Below are 19,495 nucleotides of genomic sequence, written 5' to 3'. Positions count from 1 at the left end.
ACATAGAAGGGGCTTCATCAAAACGTCATCTAGGGCTTTGTACAACTGTCTCAAGGCTTATTATCATCAGCCTGACCTAGACCATCATGTGCAAAACCCAACATTGACTTGAAAAAGTCATAACTCAAGTTTTAGAGCTCCAATTTGGGTGATTTTCAGAGCGTTGGAATCAACACGCTAAGCTCTATCACCTCAAATTTTCTCATGCTCAAATTCATCATGGTTTTGGCCCAAATTCCAATGGGTGCAAAACCCCATGCTTGGGTTCCAAGCCCACAAGCCTACTTGTGGCGCTTTGCCCTCCAATCCTCGAACCCTAGGGCTTGGAGTACCTCCCAAGCTACACAAAAATCAACAACCCTCTTAGTGAGGGAGGTACTTCTAAGACTAGGAAGTAACCTTCATCATCCTCGGCGACACTAGCCCATTTGACATCCATTACTTCAGCATACCCTGTAGAATGAATCCGACAATCTCGGTAGTGCCTCTGCCTCATCGCATCCGAACCTGAAGATCCTGAACCTACATAGCGCTGCTCCTTGTGAGGCTAGACTTCCCTGAGCTTACACAATCTTCGTTGGCTCAGTCCTACAAGCACTCATCCTCTTGGATCAAATGCAATTCATGCAAATCCCACCAATCTCAGATATGCAACATCACGATCCGATGAAGATTCTAGCCTGCCAATACCATTCCATCACATGAAGCCATCTCGATCAAACTGATTTTGTCCATACCAAAGAAACCCTCTAGCTGTCCCAACCATCCATGACAAGGCAATGAAAGTCCATGATCGACAATCTTCCCTACAACACACTGTTGTTCACCAGGGTTACCACCAATCCACCAGAACTCCCAGCCAATCTCGCTGCCAAGCCAGTCAAGACCACATCTCCATGTTTTTAGCTAAATCCTCTGCTCCATGATCTAGACACAAACAACTCCCTTTGAGTTGCTTCGTTGTGCACACTCTGATTCACTGTCCCTCAAAGTAGCTCAAATACACTCTGATGCCATGTTGAATTTCCATGATCTTGGGTCTAGGATAGAATCTTAAAATCTTTGACGCTACCAAACCAAGAATTTCAACGATACTACTTTGCACAACAGAATATAAGCAACAGTAAATCACACATGCCCAGAATATAGACAACTTTTTGTGTAAAATCGATTACCCTATTCCCTATTGCAACAACTGATTAAATTTCTCCTACTTGTTAATTCTTGAATCAAGTTATTTACGATGTTACACAGTAAACATTGAAATAAAATCTACTGCAGCCTTCACAACATAAAATACCACGGAAACAAGTACTGAGCAAGAAGGAAATAACACACACACAATTGACACCGTTGTTTTTGCACAATGTCCCCGAAAAAACCCAATGTGGGGAAACCAGTGCAACAACTGAGGGTTTTAATTATTATGTAGTAGTTTCTGAACACAATCTTTGGATGCCTTACTAGGTATCCGATACAGAATGTGACTGGCAGAGAAATTAGTGAGAAATACCTCACACTATCACTAGCGATTCACCATTTGATCCAACCATTGAATGGCTAGCCCCAAGCTTCCTCTACGCAGTCACTGCGATGCTCTGCATCATAGCTGATAGGGACTGCGTCACTCCCTCTGGCTGATCTATCTGCTCACTGGATGCTCTATCCTTTGGCCCTCTGGTCTCACACTCCGTTTCCTGACACTGGATCTGATCTGCTCCTCAACAAATTTACGAATCCACTCAAGGCCTTTGCGCTGCCTCAACGTGGCTTCATGCTGCCCAGCATGGCTCTACGCTGTCTCTTCTAGATCTCTCTCTACCTCCTATGAATTGTATCTCTGTATCAGGAAACTCTGCAACCGGAAAACTATCCCTGTCCCTCATTGCAAGAAATCTCCCCGATGACTTCTCCTACAACTACTGCGCTGCTCTCTTGAGAAATCGATCTCTTGATCTCACTCGATGTGTGTTTCCAAATGCCCATAAAGCTTCTTTTTATAATCTTCTCGTTGATCAATCAACGACCCAGATTAGATTCTAATCAATGACTCAGATCATCTTGACTTGATCCTTGTGTTTCTCTAGAAGATTCACACCCAATTTAATTAATACACTTTAATTTTTAAATTTTCTAAGTTTAGACTTAGGCAGCCATTAAAAAAATTAATAATTTTTAATTAAACCTCCTCCGGGTGGAATTTCCTAAAAAGATTTCTGGGTATGGTGGAATGCATGTGTCCTAGCTTCCCTGCAAAATCTTGAGGCTAGAGCACATCTGATGCTACCAAAAATCAACACTTCCTGTTAGCGAGGAATGTGCTTTAGTGCTGCAACCAATTGAAGCATCACCGTGACTCTGCAACACCTCTTGTTGTGCTGCTGATGTCTGGCTCTACTGCCCACCAACTACTGTGCAATTTTGGTATGCGCTGCCTCTGTGCTGCTGCTGACCCTGCTGAATTTCTCTCAACTATTGCATCTGCACTGCGACCCTCTCTCCATTTGCTGTTGCTGCAACTGCAACATCTGCAACGAAAAAACATCCATAATACTGAACTAACTGTGTTCAGTATGATGCATTTGTTGTTCGAGTTCTGACTGTTGATAGACTCTGCGCTGTCAGTGAAGCTTTTGCGCTATTGCTGACTTTGCTCAGTGCCAAATGTATTGCTGCCAACACTAGCTCTGTGCTGCTGAGTGTTTGACTGCTACTAGCCATTTCATCTGTCACTCTGGTATGTGACACTGGTCCATCCTGCTACTGCTGACTATGGGCTCCCGTAGCAAGGTCTTGATCCAAGAGGTGGACTCCTCAAGGATCCTGCCCATCCTGTAGCTCTTTGAGGCTACAACTCTAGATCACCCCACCTCACCCCTGGAGGCATCTCGACAATCATGGCAAACTCTTCCTCCAACCTAGAGGAAAGCCTATCAATATCAGCAGATGCAGCTTGCTGATCCTGCTTCTCCTCCTTGTCCCTCTTTCTGAGAGGACATTGAGTGTTGTAGTGACCCATCTCGCCACACCTGAAGCACTTGATCTTTGAAATGTCCTTTTTCCTCCTGTGCTGCTTCTGTTGCCCCTTTGATGTAAGGGCAACGTCCTCCTCTTTTGTCACGAACTTCGTCCCACTACTACTATTACCACTCATTGTGGCCTTCACGAGGTCACACCTCATCTCCTCCTACTGTAGATCAGCCCATACATGTTCCCAATTTGGCAGGTGTTCTCTGCCCAGGATGCTCTGGACAAACACTTGCCAATCTTCAGAAACACTATTCAACGCTAATCGAACAAACTCTGTAGGTTGGGGCCTTGACCCTACTGAAGCCAACTGATTCTGGACTTTCTGAAGCCCCTTAAGGAAGGGGTCTATTCGCTCCCCTTCTGCATCCTCATGCATCTCAACTTCTCTTCTAAGTACATCTTCTGCTGCTCGGAAGATCCTTCGTATAGCGTAGCTAAGGCTTCCCACATCTGTCGGGCAGTATCCTTGCCGGCTATATGGGATACTACATGATCTCGAACCCCGTCGAGAATGATCCTCTTAGTCTTTGCCATCTCAGCCTTGTACTTCTTGAGTGGATCTGCATCGACGGGCACAACTACCACACTATTGACATACATCTTGAGATCATGCTTATCTAGAACGTAAGAGATCTTAGCCTTCCAGATTACATAGTTGGAGGCTCCATCCAACCGATCTTGATCTCTCAATCCTGTTGCTACCATTTCTCCTAAAAAATTTGAACTGCTCCCTCTTCTCCTCGGCATAGCTGTTGCCTAGCTATTCACACTCCCTTATGGAGTGAGAAATCCCGCACACAACTACTGCTTCTCTGCTTGGAAAATTCGGACTTCTTGGCTAGAAGTCCTCTGAGAAGGAAATTCCCTCAGTGTGTCTTCTTCTTTCCCCACTTGAAGGCTACGCTTCTTTGAAGCTGTTGCTGGCTCCCTCTGTTGTTGACAAATCCCTATCTGGAAAATCTCTCTCTGTCAACTCACTCAGAGGGAGATTTTTCCTTGAGAATCTTGCCCTCTTGGCATTGGACTGCGCAATTTTTCTGGGGATTCGATCTGCTGCCTACGCAGCGCTTCGATCTCCCTCTTCAACTCAGCGTTGGGCTCTTTTGGCTTTGCTTTCCTGCTTCACCTATGCTCTGATACAATGTTTATAATTGATTACCCGATTCCCTATTGCATCAATTGATTATATTTCTCCTACTTGTTAATTTCTGAATCAAGTTATTTACAGTGTTACACAGTAAACATCGAAATAAAATCTACTGCAGCCGTGACAACATAAAATACTGCAGAAAAAAGTATTGAGCAAGAAGGAAATAACACACATAATTGACACCGTTGTTTTTGGACAATGTCCCCGAAAAAACCCAATGTTGGAAAACCGGTGTAGCAATTGCGGTTTTAATTATTATGCAGTAGTTTCTGAATATAATATTTGGATGCCTTATTGGCTATCTGATACAGAGAATTTGATTGGCAGAGAAATTAGCGAGAAATACCTCAACCGGTGTAGCAATTGCGGTTTTAATTATTATGCAGTAGTTTCTGAATATAATATTTGGATGCCTTATTGGCTATTTGATACAGAGAATTTGATTGGCAGAGAAATTAGTGAGAAATACCTCACACTATCACTGGCTATTCGACATTGATCCAACCACTGAATGGCTAGCCCCAAGCTGCCTCTGCGCAATCTCTGTGTAGTCATTGCGTTGCTCCGCGTCACAGCTGATAGGGGCTGCGTCACTCCCTCTGGTTGATCCTATCTGTTGGCTGGATGCTCTATCCTCTGGCCGTTTGGTTTCACACCCCAGTGCCTAACACTGCATCTGATCTGCTGCTCAACAAATTTACGAATCCCCTCAAGTCCTCTGCGCTGCCTCAGGGTGGCTTTACACTGCCCAACGACGTTGCCTTTTCTGGATCTCTCTCTACCTCCTCTGAAATGTATCCCTGATTAGGAAACTCTCCAACCCGAAAACTATCCCTGCCTCTCACTGCAAGAAATCTCCTCGATGACTTCTCTCGCAATTGCTGCGTTGCTCTCTTGAGAAATCGATCTCTTGATCTTACTCGATGTGTGTTTCCAAATGCCCATCAAGCCTCTTCTTATAATCTTCTTGTTGATCAATCAACGACCCATATTAGATTCAAATCAATGGCTCAGATCACCTTGACTTGATCCTCATCTTTATCTAGAAGATTCACACCCAATTTTAATTAATACACTTTAATTTTTTTAATTTCCTAAGTTTAGACTTAGGCATCCATTAAAAATAATTAATAATTCTAATTAAACCTTCTTCGGGTGGAATTTCCCAAAACGATTCCTGGGTATTGTGGAATGCATGTGCCCTAACTTCCTTGCAAAATCTTGAGCCTAGAGCACATCCGATGCTAATAGAAATCAGCACATTTTACATTTTTTAACCCAACTTCGTTATGTTAAACAAAATATAATACAATTGTCTAGAGCTCCCGTACCAGGGATAATGGCCCTCATACATCCACTAGTATAAGATACAAAACTGGGGCTTGGTGTCAGTACATCGACAACCAATCTGCCCTCAACAAGATACTCTGGCCATCTCGCTGATGTAGTGCGCTCTCTCAGTCCACTCGGTCGTACCCTGTACCTGTCTGGTCCTTCGGTTCCCGATCTACAACTTCTGCCTCTATTAATGCTCCAAGTCCATCTGGCCACTTAATCTTGGCTATCCAATCTTCTCTCTAGTTGTGCCTTAGTCCATCAAGGCCACAACACATTGAGACTCATGTCAAGTTGTTCACAGATCCACTTGTGAACAACTCTCAATTTGCCAGTGCTGCTCCTTAGCTACTCAGGGACTTCAACCCACTATGGTCTCCTTGCGTTGCTCCGATGGAGACCAACATAGGGCATGGAGGGCTATCCCCTATCACTGCAAGATGTCCATTTCCCACAATGAACACGGGCTAGGAGCACTGCCCATCATCTGCTGTAGAAGTCCTTCTCCACACACAAGTCTCAGGCTCCCCAAATTGCTCCTCTGGTTTGTCAACCCTTGAGCTCAACAACTGCCTCTCTCGCAACTACCTTTGTCCATCAAGGTGTTGCTCACTGGGCTCCATCTTGGACACTGTCACACTGTCCTCCAATAGACCATAAGTGCTTAATCACGTCCACACTTGGTCCACTCTCACGCTGCCCTCAAATAGTCCACGAGTGACTAAGTCCACGCTGTAGCATCTGCACCTAGTTAGGGCATCCTCACACCTAGGAGACCCTTACACACGGTTTCCCACAAACTTCTCCATATCTGCCCTTTGCTCTGCAATATAAGAGCTATTGCACAAATCTAGGCACCAATATTCACTGTGGAAACTGCCCACTGGTTAGGGCTTCTAACCTCCATGTCAACCCTCCCTTCTTGGCTTCCACAGGCTGCACTCTAACCGATCCAATACTGATCACAAACTATGACCCAATACAAGGCATCAATGGAGAAAATACATACCTCTATTCTGTTGTTCATGGGCAGTGTTTTGGTCACTGCTTAAGGCACCCACTGTAACCTACAACAACCCAACCTTCTTGCGCAAAACACACTTAAATTGATGTAGTCTCCACTCCTTTACATGCTAGGTGACCTTGCTACGTGAGGAGCCACCTACAACTCCTTTTTAGGGTTGTTTTAATTCTCAAAACACCACCTATAGGCTTGCCAATGTCCAGTCCATCACATGAATCCATCTCGATCAACCTGATCTCGTGCATGCCAAAGAAACCCTAGAGCTGTCCCAACCATCCATGACAAGTCAACGAAAGTCCATGATCAACAATTTGCCCTACAACACATTATTGTTCACTAGGCCTACCGCAATCCACCAGAACTCCCAGCCAATCTCGCTACCAAGCTAGTCAAGACCACATCTCCATGTCTTCAGCTGAACCCTCTGCTCCATGATCTAGGCACGAACAACTCCCTTTGAGTTGCTTTGCTGTGCACACTTTGAATCACTATCCCTCAAAGTAGCTCAGATACGCTTTGATACCATGTTGAATTTCCATGATCTTGGGTCTAGGATAGAATCTTAAAATCTTTGGCGCTACCAAACCAAGAATCTCAACAATACTACTTTGCACAACGGAATATAAACAACAGTAAAGCACACATGCACAGAATATAGACAACTTTTACATTTTTCAACCCAACTTCGTTATATTAAACAACATATAATACAAAAGTCCCATACCAGGGATAATGGCCCTCATACATCCACTAGTACAAGATACAAAACGGGGGCTTTGTGTCAGTACATCGACAACCAATCTGCCCTCAACAAGATACTCTGACCATCTGGCTAATGTAGCGCGCTCTTTCAGCTCCTCTCGGTTGTACCCTATACTTGCCCAACCCTTCGGCTCCCAATCTGTAGCTCCTCCCTCTATCAATGCTCCAAGTCCATCTGACCATTGAATCTCGGCTATCCATCAAGGCCACAACACATTGAGACTCCTATCAAGTTGTTCACAGATCCACTTGTGAACAACTCTCAATCTGCCCACTGTTGCTCCTCAGCTACTCAGGGACTTAAGCCCACTATGGTCTTCCTACGCTGCTCTGATGAAAACCTAAAATAGGGCACTAAGGGCTGCCACCTATCACTGCAAGATGTCCATCTCCCACAATGAACATGGGCTAGGAGGACTGCCCATCATCTACTATAGAAGTCCTTCTCCACACACAAGTCTTGGGCTCCCCAAACTGTTCCTCTGGTTCGTCAACCCTTGAGCTCAACAACTACCTCTCTCGTAACTACCTTTGTCCATCAAGGTGTTGCTCACCGGGATCCAACTTGGACACTATCACACTGTCCTCCAGCAGACCATAAGTGCCCAATCACGTCCACACTTGGTCCACTCTCACGCTGCCCTCCAACAGTCCACGAGTGACCAAGTCCACGCTGTAGCATCTGCACCTAGTTAGGGCATCCTCACACCTAGGAAACCCTTAAACACGACTGTCCACAGACTTCTCCATATCTGCCCTTTGCTCTGCAATAGAGGAGCTATTGCACAAATCTAGGCACCAATCTTGACTGTGGAAAGGGTCCACTGGTTAGGGCTGCTGACCTCCATGTCAGCCCTCCCTTCTTGGCTTCCACAGGCTGCACCATAACCAATCCAATAGTGATCACAAACTATGACCCAATACAAGGCATCAATGGAGAAAATACATACCTTTGTTCTGTTGTTCATGGGCAGTGTTTTGGTAACCTACAGCAGCCCAACCTTCTTGCCCAAAAGACACTTCAATTGATACAGTCTCCACTCCTTTACATGCTAGGCGACCTTGCTGTGTGAGGAGGCAACTACAGCTCCTTGTTAGGGCTGTTTTAACCCTCAAAACACCACCTACAGGCCTGCAGCCTAGTCATCACAGGAGGTCTCCTTCTCAGCCTGTTTTAGGATGAATTTGTTGCGTCCCTTGCCCAGAACAGTCCCTCATCAATGTGGCCCTCCAGCAAGGTATCTTCCAGCTCTAGGTTACCTGAGTTTGACCTCAAACTGTCCTCGACGCCTTCACTGGCCTATCCTTCTTGCTGTGGCCTTCAACAATGTATTTCTCCTCCTTTCTTCACTTTTGGACTGATGTGACTGCTGTCACCTTGGCTAACTGGTTAGGGATTCCTAACAGTCCTTGTTAGGCCCCTGCAATCAGCTCCTAAGGCCTCCTACAGCTGTGGCCTTTCCTTCTAAGCCTGCTGCTCCAACATGCTGTCCTTAAGGCCAATTCCTAGCCCCAAAACTCTCCAACCAGCCCTCTGATTACTTCAGAACAGGCCTCGGTCTCTTGCTGTAGCAGCTGTTGCCCTAGATCACAAGAAGACAGCCCTCAAACTCGTCACAAGTAGCCCATATCTCCCTTACACAACTCGGCCCTCCTGCATGGTTGTCTAGCCCTCAAAACAGTTACGAAAAGGCTACAGACCTAGCCTTTTCTCCTTCGCTGAGGTGCCTACTAACCTGCGGCTTGAACAAAGGATCTCCTCTCCAAAATGCGAGTTCTCCTTCTTATGTCTTCTCCAAATCGATGAGGAAATAACCTCCTCTCACCTCCTATATATACACATAGAAGGGGCTTTATCAAAACGTCATCTAGGGCTTTGTACAACTGTCTTAAGGCTTATTATCATCAAACCTACCTAGACCATCATGTGCAAAACCCAACATTGACTTGAAAAATTCATGACTCAAGTTCTAGAGCTCCGATTTGGGTGATTTTCAAAGCGTTGGAATCAACACGCCAATCTCTATCACCTCACATTTTCTCATGCTCAAATTCATCATAGTTTTGGCCCAAATTCCGATGGGTGCAAAACTCCATGCTTGGGTTCCAAGCCCACAAGCCTACTTGTGGTGCTTTTCCCTCCAATCCCTGAACCCTAGGGCTTGGAATACCTCCCAAGCTACACAAAAATCAACAATTAGTAAGCCGCATAAAGGTGGCTAGTGCATTGGTGAGGTTGAGGTTGTAGGGTGTGCATAGGAAAGAAGGAAAAAATACTTGTGCCACATGAGAGAGCTCATGTAGTAGGGTGTACTAGGGACTAAACACAAGGAATACATGCCCAAGAAAAGCGCTTGTTAGGCTCTATTACCAATTTGATATGAGTAGAGTAGAGAATGGAGAGGTAATCAGATAAGAATAATTTTTTTAATGTTTAATAGATGATCATTAAAGTAGGTCAATGGGATCGTTGAGTAGAATGATGTTAATACAAAGTGGGAGTGTTAAAACAACTCCTATAAAAGGCAAGAGATAGAAAACAAAGTATGGATACAATCTAAACCTTGAAAAACTAAGCTCTATGAATGGGAAGTTAGTTTGGGAGAAAGGTGTACAATATGGATGGACCTAGGATGAAAATACAAAAAATAATAACAATACAAGCATATCATGGTTCATTGGATCTAACTTGTCTAAAATTCAAGGCTGCGCTACAAGGAGGAAGAGTCGGAGTAGGATGATGGGCCCCAAATTCTACATGGATGATGTCTTGAGGGGCTATTTGTTTGCATCTAATGATGCAATGAAGGAGAAAAGTTTGCACTCTCTCGACTAAGGCCCAATCAAACTCTAGTAAATAAGGCCCCTAAGCCTTTGAACCGTATAGAACTGTGGGTCAAATAAGGGTGTTCATGAGAGCCATCTTGGACAATATTTCTTTAAAATGCCGTCAACAACATTGTTCGAGAAGGGATAAGGATCCATAACCCTATTGACATGGGGTTAAAGGGCATGTCTTAGACTAAAGTTTGCTAATGAGAATTTCACCCCCACGTAGGTGTAGGTGTTTTTGATCTCAATCTCCTCCCCTTCGAAAAAAATGATCATATGAGAGGACCTTCTACATCCCATTGAAGATCATAACATTGGTTTTACCCAAGTCGACAATTAACTTGAAAAGGTCATAGAAAAAGGTTGAAACATCTATCTTTCTGTGTAATCCATCTAGAGATGAAGCTAAGACGATCACATATTCAATGAAAAGTAGGATAGATATCAAAAACTGGTGGAGAAGGCACCCATCACCATCTTAGATATGCACATGTAAGGAGGATTCCAACTCATCAATGTAGATCCTAAACAAGGTTGTGGATATGGGCATCCTTGCTTGACCCCAATGGTAGTACAAATAAAATTTGACACCCTATGGGATATGCAGAGACGACTGAGGACTGACTTGTATATGTGCATAATGGTGGTCAATAGGGTCTTGCAAATGCTAATGTCTTTGAGCCTCTAGCATAGAGCCTCATTGGGGACATGGTTAAAAGCTTTAAGGAAATCTACAAAGCAGCAATAGACTTTCGAAATGTGATGTCGCACTTCTTGAGTTGGCTTGGAGTGTAAAATTTGTTCAATGGTTTGGTGTGCAGGTTGACCGTTGGAATCTTGCCTGTCCTCTTGTTCTAAGATGTCTCCACTCAAGCTCTTTAGGAAGCTTCATATGAAGGGTTGTAGCATAGAGCTTTGAAAATGTTTGGCCAACTAAGATCATTTGGTAAATATTGGGATTAGTAATAGAACCCGATTTGTGTATTGAGTTGATAGTGTGATGTGACCAAGTATGGGAAATATGTATGGACAACATGGTTGAATAGATCAACCAACTGATTATCCAGAGCTTGAAGGTCATGTTTGAAGAACTCCACTTGGAAACCCTCCTCATCCATGGCTTTGTTGGTATTCATCACCCAAATTTCCTCTTGGATGTATTGATATGAAAATAAATTGCAGGTAGGGGGAGAGAGGTAACGTGATTTAAGGATTGCTTAGGGACCTCATAGATAGTGGGGGGATGTGAGAACATGGATCTTGGATCAAGATCAAGGAGGAGAGGAAAATGGCAGGGGGAGATGCTGCACCAAAAGTTTTAGGCAAAAGGGATGAGGGAAGCACCTAATGCTTGTCTCCTCTATGGAATGAAGAGCCATTTCTTGTTGTAGAGGAGGTGACAACAGGACTTCTTAAGGTCGGGGTAGGACGGGAGAGTTGTGGAAAGCCTTACATTCCTTGTCATACCATTAGTTCATGGTGCAAGAAATGGGTTTTGAGGAAGGGGAGGTTAATTGGGTGGAGTGGGGTTATGGAGGGTGGCTTTCCAAATGATAGATGAGAGGCTATTGTACTTGATAGAGGCAGACTAAAGTGAAGGGAACTAGGACTCGGAAGGAAGCATTTGGTGGAGGTGGGAAGTGAATGACCTAGGGTCCCCCTCATAAAAAAAGATACTAGTCTGAGGTGGGCTTGGGGTGATAGAGGGGTTGGCGAAGGGAGGGATTGACTCAAAGGGAGAAGGAGAGATGAGCATGGGCAGCTAAGGGGATTGGATTTACTGAGAAATGATGAATACTGGGGCGTAAGTTGTGGCTAGATATGACATAATCAGCTACACTTGCACCTCCACCACGAGGTAGGCAAATGAAGAAGTGAGAGTCTGGAAACCAGGGGAGGCCATTCAGGATTAGTAGCTCATGAGATTTACCAAGCTCTAGTAGGTGCTTTACCATAAGCTATAATGGGCTCCAAGCATTGTTAGACATCTAGTGAACACTGAAGTCCCATTAAATCTGGATCTATCTCCTGAATGCTGAACACATCATCTGATTAGTCATGGAGAGGAATGTAGAGAGCTCGTGTGGACATTAAGGTCACCCAGGGGGGTGTCCTCCCAAACTGCTGAGTACTGAATGATGCTAGCATACAAGTGCAAGTATTTGTCCCTGACTGAATCACTATGATTAGCAAACTGAGATGAGGCTGGGAGAAGTAGCAGACTGAAATGTAGATTACAAGGACGACAATATGCCACTATTAACTCACTTTGTACACTTTTCATTTGTAGGTATGAACAGAAATACAAGAGGACACATGCAAATTGCCACAGAACTGGGCATGGGAACTATTTATTTTACATGCCAACTAAGAGGAGATATTTACAATGTGATCAGTGTCTCTCATCGATGCCACGAAAAACACTTCTTACAACATCAATGTTACTTTTCATATGATTTTGTCACTTTTAGAAAGCTAACTTGGTCTTGCTTAAGCAGTGAACGAGCATTTTTGTTTATATTTTTATATTTTTACAACATTTAGAATGAGTTTTGGCGCGCTCTCTCTCTCTCACACACACATTGAATTTTCATTGTCACTTTTGCTATTAGGGCTTTAAAATTTGTAAAACTGACTCATTGCTTAACGCAACAAACATCTGTCTCAAATTGGGTTTTCAATGTCGCTTCTGCTATTGTGGCTGCAAAATTTGTGTAACTGACTCGTTACTGAACACAAGAAGCTTGGTATGACCTTGTTTCAATTCTAAGAAATGGTGCCACATCTAAACGTTGGTCCCTTAATAGTTTCTATTTTTTCTGTTGTTTTAACTCTTTACCTGTTCAAATTCTTCCCTTTATCATCCTTTGTTATTGAATAACTTCTCAGAAATTTTGAATCTCTGCAAGGGATTCTGGAAAAGCTCAGCATGCCACACATCATCTTCAAAACATATGACATTGTATTTTAAATACACAATAATATTATCATTTATTACTATAACAAAATTGTAGTGTTGGCCCCATTTCACAGTGTTTAATTAGACTTGACAATATTGTTAATTTTTGGTTTGATTGTGTTGTATATGGTTTATTTTTTCTTCAGGTACAGTCTGCAGTGCAAAATCTGCGTGAAAATGCTGTCAATAAAACACATGAGTTGCAACATGGGATGTTGAGTATGCGGCATGATGCATCTGATATTCAAAACCAGTGGAAGTTATACATGAAGCAAGCTGAAAATCTCTATGTGGAGGATACAACATCATTGGCAACAGGGCACAGTTGTATGGAAGAAATTCTTCAGGAATGGTAAGGACTTGCTTGTGAAAGCCATTGATTCATCATCTAACTTATACTCAAAGTGAATTTTAGCTATCGTTCTTTGCATTTTTATCTCAATTACTACTTTCTCATACAGTATGATGAAAGCGACTGCTGCTGGAGTACAGTGGAGAGGTACACAAGATTCACTACAGAAACTTGAGAGGAGCAATGTTGAAGCTATTGGTTCTATCATCAAGTATGCAATATATTTATCCCTCAAGTATCACATCCGCACAGGGTTTTTACACATCAGTAGTTTGACTTATCTTTTTTTGTGCAGGAGTGGCACTGAGGCAAATCAGCTTCTTCTGGCTAGCTTTACGCAGGCTGCAGCTTCCACCAATGAAGCTGTTAAGACTGGAAATGACAGCTTGTTGTCATCCATTGACAGTAACTTCTTACACCTCAGATTCAAATTGATTTAATTCAGCACTACCTATATATTGACGCACATCTAAATTATCATACTCATGTTGCAGGTTCACTGAAACTCGATCATGATGTCTGCATAAATATACACTCCATAATAACCCCTTGCACCAATGAATTTATAGAGCTACAAAGGAGTCACTATGGCAAGGTGGTAGAGACAACCAACCAAGCAGAAAAATATCTACAAGAGGAATACATGGTGAGAGCACACCTTTTCCTTTCCAAACATCAATCTAAGTTGGTAGTGAAAGTGAAATTTCATGTGCCTTACTTGACTCTTGAAATCTGGATTTTTGATAACCAGGAAGATGCGCCTTCTTGTACAACACCAAGGAGAAGGCCTATCAGTCTACCAACCATGGCTTCTATAGAGCAGTTACGAACTCCTCCCTTCGATGAATTATTGCAAATATTCCAGGATATCAAATTAGAAAATCGATCAAAACAAGGAAATTGAGAGATAAAGCATCTCATAGTGTCTAAAATTTCATCCTTGAGAGACTCCATAATACCTCCTATAGCCAAAAATTAATTGCATATTCTTTTAGTAGTAATACTACAATTTTTTTGATAGGAGTTATTCAAAACTAGCATTGGGTTGGGTCGGGATTGTTTGGTTCTGTAAATTATGTACAGCATACACAGGCACAGGAAACAGAGATGTGTAGCATCAAACAATTATGAATTGGGTCCTTCAGGTCTTTGCCTGTTTTAAACGTTAGTCCTCCTCTTACAGATAGGAAGGAACAAACATTTGGTTCCCCATTCAAAGTCATCAAAGGTGTAAGCATGTCCATGACTGGACTATTTAACAATGCAAGTCCTACTTGTATTTATTGTTATTGTGTTCTATGTCAGATGCAGAAATCACTGCATTTTTTTGAGTTGTGAATTTCCTCCATACATCAGAACACGGATTAAAGTGTATCCTTTTATGGCTTTTCGACTCTTTGAAATCCATAGTTCTGCCTACAGGTATAATATATTCAATAGTGAGGAACTTAGGGGACTGTATGAGAATTTAATATTTATAATATTGTGTATAGTTCTCAGGCGGTGTGCAATGTGTAATGCTTGATTTTTTGCAAATGTTGCAAACATCCTTGCAGCTCTACACCATTTTTTTTATAGGGAAGTTGTTGAGATTACGTTGTATTAGAAATCAGATGAGTAAAGAATGACTGCTGCAGGCTCCCGTTTGCAGAGTATTGCTGGCACTTTAGGGTGTTGAGATTGTGTTCATGACAATTTTGTGCAATTGTAAAGGGTGTAAAATTTACATTTTCCTTCGACATATAATACTAAGAATGAACCATCATTAGTGTTGATAATTTCCTCAGACTGGCTTCTGAATATATTTACCAAGGAAAGATGATGACTACAAAATGATAATCATTAAATGTTTCCCAAGGAAAGGTGATCATAGTGTTGCAAAGATGGGCAAAATATTGTTATGATGCTTATTAAGTTCACATTATTGCTCATAACCTTGTTAGTCTCTAGTCCTCCACCCCTGGCCAAAGATTTCAAGATCGCTTTCATATTATTAAGATCGTTTTCAATTTTAATGTACGAGGAGCATAAATATCTGCAAATTGGGTTGAAGTCACAACAAAGTTTAAGAAATGGCATGATAATCAACAGGTTCTCGCGTGGACAGGAGCGACTTCAAAATTGAATTTCTCCAAGTTACCTCTACTGGGATTTATGTTGTTAATTCGTTGAAGTATATTAGCTTGGGAAACTACTCAATGACATTATGTCATTCTTTGAACTATTGTTAATAAAATCCAACATTTAGAACAATTTCCAAGGCCAAGGGAGCTATATAGGCAGTGCGAAGCATGCTTTACACGTTAAACAAACTTCAAGCTTCAGAGGACAAGACACTTTGTACTTTGTCTATGCTACTAATTTGACCGAAGACTTATCTAAAGGAGTTATATAGACAATGTATTGCGGTAAAAAGAAGGCTTTACACATATAGACAATGCATTGCAGTAAAAATAAGGCTTTACACATTGACAATTTTCAATCTTCATAGGCCAAGATCGAGGAGTTACCCAAAGGAGTTATATAAACAATGTACCGCACTAAAAGGAAGGCTTTACATGGCTTTACACATTGACAAATTTCAGGCTTCGTAGGGAAAGACACTTCGTATATGCTACTAATTTGATTGAGGATTTAGCCAAACAAGTGTAGGCCAAAGGTTAAAACTAATGTGTCTATCTATAATTGCTTGCTATCTATGTACCTTGAGTAAATTTTTGTGAGTTGAACCTGCCTCAAGCTTTTGTTTTTAATATCTAGTAACTTTAGTTCTTTCTAGACTCTTTTCAAGACAAATAAGTAAAAAATGTTCAAGTGTTCTAGTAATTTCAGATGGTTATCATCATTTTGTCTAGAAATCCATATGTTCTTGCTCCATAATAGGGTCTCTCTCTCTCTCTCTCTCTCTATCTATATATATATATATATATAGTCAATATGGTAGCACTACCAAAGCTGGCTCAAACATTCCACTTGCTCGTCCTAGCTTTGGTAGTGCTATCTTATTGACAACAAGAATGCCACTAGGGAGACTTGAACATCTTTCCACTTGCTTGTGCTACTTTTAGTAGTGCTACCGTATTGACAACAAGAATGTCACTAAGAAGACTAGAATAATAGTGGGAACTTTTACAACTTCCCATTTTCACTAGTAGAACAAGCTCAAATTTTTTATTTTTTAATGTAAATGTGAGAAATTTCAAACATGATTGAATTTATTAATCATAATATGGGTTAAAGGTTATATATGCATATTCCTGAGAAAGCCTATGTCTATGACATCCTCTTCCTATGGGAAGAAGTTTTTTTTTTGGCAAAATCCCAACTTTCTTGCCCAATTTAGCTTGAGTTTCTTGGCCTTCTAGTGCAAATTTGGCCATTCTTAGAGCATATTTTTGCACAATTTAGTGATTTGATCTACCATGAGCCCACAAGTTTTCTAAATGCCAAACCTTAGGAAAACATTTTTATATGTGTCAGCCTTGCAAAAGGTCTCAAGGGTTTTGTCTTTATTCAGGTTGGGGCTAGAGATGATGAAGCAACTAGTTAGCTATATAAAGTTGCTAGATACATGCTCTTGTTGCCGAAGTTTAGACCATAAAACTTCTCATGGTGCTTTAATAGTTTAGCATGCTCTGGTGACGATAATTGCTCCTCCTAAAACTCAAACTTAGAATGGGCCTGTAAAGAGTGATGACAACTATGGTGTTGGATTCAAGTGGAATGTAAGAATGCTCACAACACCAAGTCAATTGTTGTCTCGAAGGAACTTGTTGCCAAAGCCCTCAAGATAGGTGGCTCCAAACATAATCAATCTATAGCACCAATCGATGTTGAGTCATTGCTTACCCTACATTGGTGTCTTCTTCTCAATGGCAAGGTTGAAGAGTGCAATGCTTGCCTCCTTTGCTTAATCCTCCACTTTCCAACTCATATGGGGTGTTAAATAACTTTGGGGTTATGTGGAGGTGTAACATAACCCCTACTAACCCCAATCCTCACTAAGATCAGAAGGAGGTAGTTACTATGTTTACCCAATCTTCAAGGTCTAGCTATGGAAATGACGGGGTCTATATTTTTGACCTTTTTTTACTTCCTCAAAACTTAAAATGGATAATGCCATTGCGTTCATCTCGTCAAGACCTTCCCAATGATATAAGGTTTGGCTTGATTCAACATTCAGATCAAAAGATATGTTCGTCTAAAACTAATCTATCAAATAATGCCAAGTCATCTAATTTGCCACATGGCTACCCTAGTTGTCTGCGATGTCACCATCCAAGTGGTAAATCCACACAACTATCAACCTGTTCATATTGTGGTCACATGTTAATCCCCTTTCTATGGTCCACATGTACCAAACCACACACACACACACACAAACACACATATTATTTATTCAAATGGGGGCAGGGGCGGGACCTTCGTGGCCACATCCCCCGTGGAGATTAAATCCTAGAGGGTCTCGACATTGCTCCCTGTTGAAACCTCTAGGGCAATCTTTTGGGGTCACATGGCATTACACTTTCGCCTCATAGCGCAACTCCCTTTTGATCGTCAAGTGAACTCGACCATGCCATGTGGCACTTGTCCTCACCAATTGGTCCTTCACAATAGGTTACCCTGGGTCTTAAATCCCGGGCGTTCTACCAAGCCCTGCATCCAAATCTTTTGGGGTCCAGGGTCCGAGGTGGCGTCATACTTCATCACTCTGCCCACATAGATAGGGTCCCATATAACCTTTGAGCCCAACCATTCATGGCTTTCCAACGATATGCAAGTTGGTGGGTTGTTTGTGCTTTATGCATTGGGAAACAGGCCCAACTGCCATCTCATCCTCATAATTTGATCCTGGGAGTTTCCCTTGGTGCTCCCCTCAGATCCTCCGAGGACTAAGGTTCAAGGACGTGGTGTTACACTCTTCGCATTGAAGCTTGCCTCCCCACTTTTCCCATTCGCAAACACACACCACACGACACTTGTCCCACTAAACGACTCCACATGCCATGTTATCTTGGGACCTTAACCCTGGAGGGTTCTAGCGGGTGCTCCATCCAAAAACTCAGGGGAGTGGAATTCGGGGTGATATCAAACATGTTGATCCAACGATTCTTATTACACTCACTAGATCTACATTATGTGCGGGCTCGACCTCATTTGGTATGGAGAACGAAAGGGGGGATCCATGTTCATAGTTCTGTGACCCGTTCCATCATTTCAATCCAATGACCTTGTCTCATTTTTGCCCAATCAACGATTTCTCGAGACCCGTCCTCCTTTGGTACGAAAAGGAGGGGGGCCCGCTTTTGGATCTCCATCGTACACTCGCCAACGAATGTCCAACATCGATTTACGCATGCTCAAAAGTTCTCTGGCTCGGGCACCCTTCGACTTGTATATTGTGAAGGTTAAGCCCCATTCCGCCAAGGGATCTACCTCTTAGCCATGCATGATCGTGACAAACAATGGCTTGACTCTAGTGGTTTTAAGGGGCTCTACCTCACACGCACACACACACACACACACACACACACACACACACACATATATAGAGGCTAAGACAAAATGTGCGCTATCAATCTTGAGCTTTCAATAGGGCTCGACCCAACCCATTCAACACATCTTTATATACATTAATCATATAATTAACGTGATCCTTTGCGAGCTTATAAATAAACACTGGTCAAATATGCAGGCCAATTATGTTAATCACTAAAACAAAGAAAACATTTCAACAACAATGATTTTATATGTCCTCCATGCTTATATAATTAGATTAGATTCGAACTCAGAATAAACACAATATTTGAACCATTCCTTCAACAAAACGATAAATATTACAGAGATCTACCCATCTCTCAGTACACAAGCCATTTAGACCAATTTGCAGACTCAGATAATTAAATAAATTAAATAAATCCTAAAAAATGTTCATGGAACACTTTTGCACAGGAAATCACTTTCCTTATTATCAACATGTGTTAGTCAATATCATAGAGATGAAACATACTAATAGATCTACACAAATAAATTACCCATTTACAAATATTT

At 42.1% G+C, this 19,495-nt stretch overlaps 1 protein-coding gene across 1 annotated transcript in view; it reads left to right on the top strand.

Annotated features, from left to right (window-relative positions):
- Positions 1-14,783, top strand: part of LOC149189053 (kinesin-like protein KIN-5D) — a 36,836-nt gene extending 22,053 nt beyond the window's left edge. Inside the window, exons 20-24 of the mRNA XM_089411751.1 lie at positions 13,239-13,444; positions 13,554-13,655; positions 13,740-13,849; positions 13,939-14,090; positions 14,196-14,783. Of these exons, the coding sequence (XP_089267877.1) occupies positions 13,239-13,444; positions 13,554-13,655; positions 13,740-13,849; positions 13,939-14,090; positions 14,196-14,348 (723 nt within the window). The 3' untranslated portion in view covers positions 14,349-14,783. The remainder of the gene's footprint in view (positions 1-13,238; positions 13,445-13,553; positions 13,656-13,739; positions 13,850-13,938; positions 14,091-14,195) is intronic.
- Positions 14,784-19,495: the final 4,712 nt, after the last annotated feature.

Source organism: Pinus tabuliformis, chromosome 3_1, assembly GCF_031772625.1.
Source record: "Pinus tabuliformis cultivar Carrire ecotype Pingquan chromosome 3_1, CPIR1, whole genome shotgun sequence".
In the NCBI taxonomy this organism is placed as follows: Eukaryota; Viridiplantae; Streptophyta; class Pinopsida; order Pinales; family Pinaceae; genus Pinus; species Pinus tabuliformis.
This window is presented reverse-complemented; position numbering and strand designations above follow the sequence as displayed.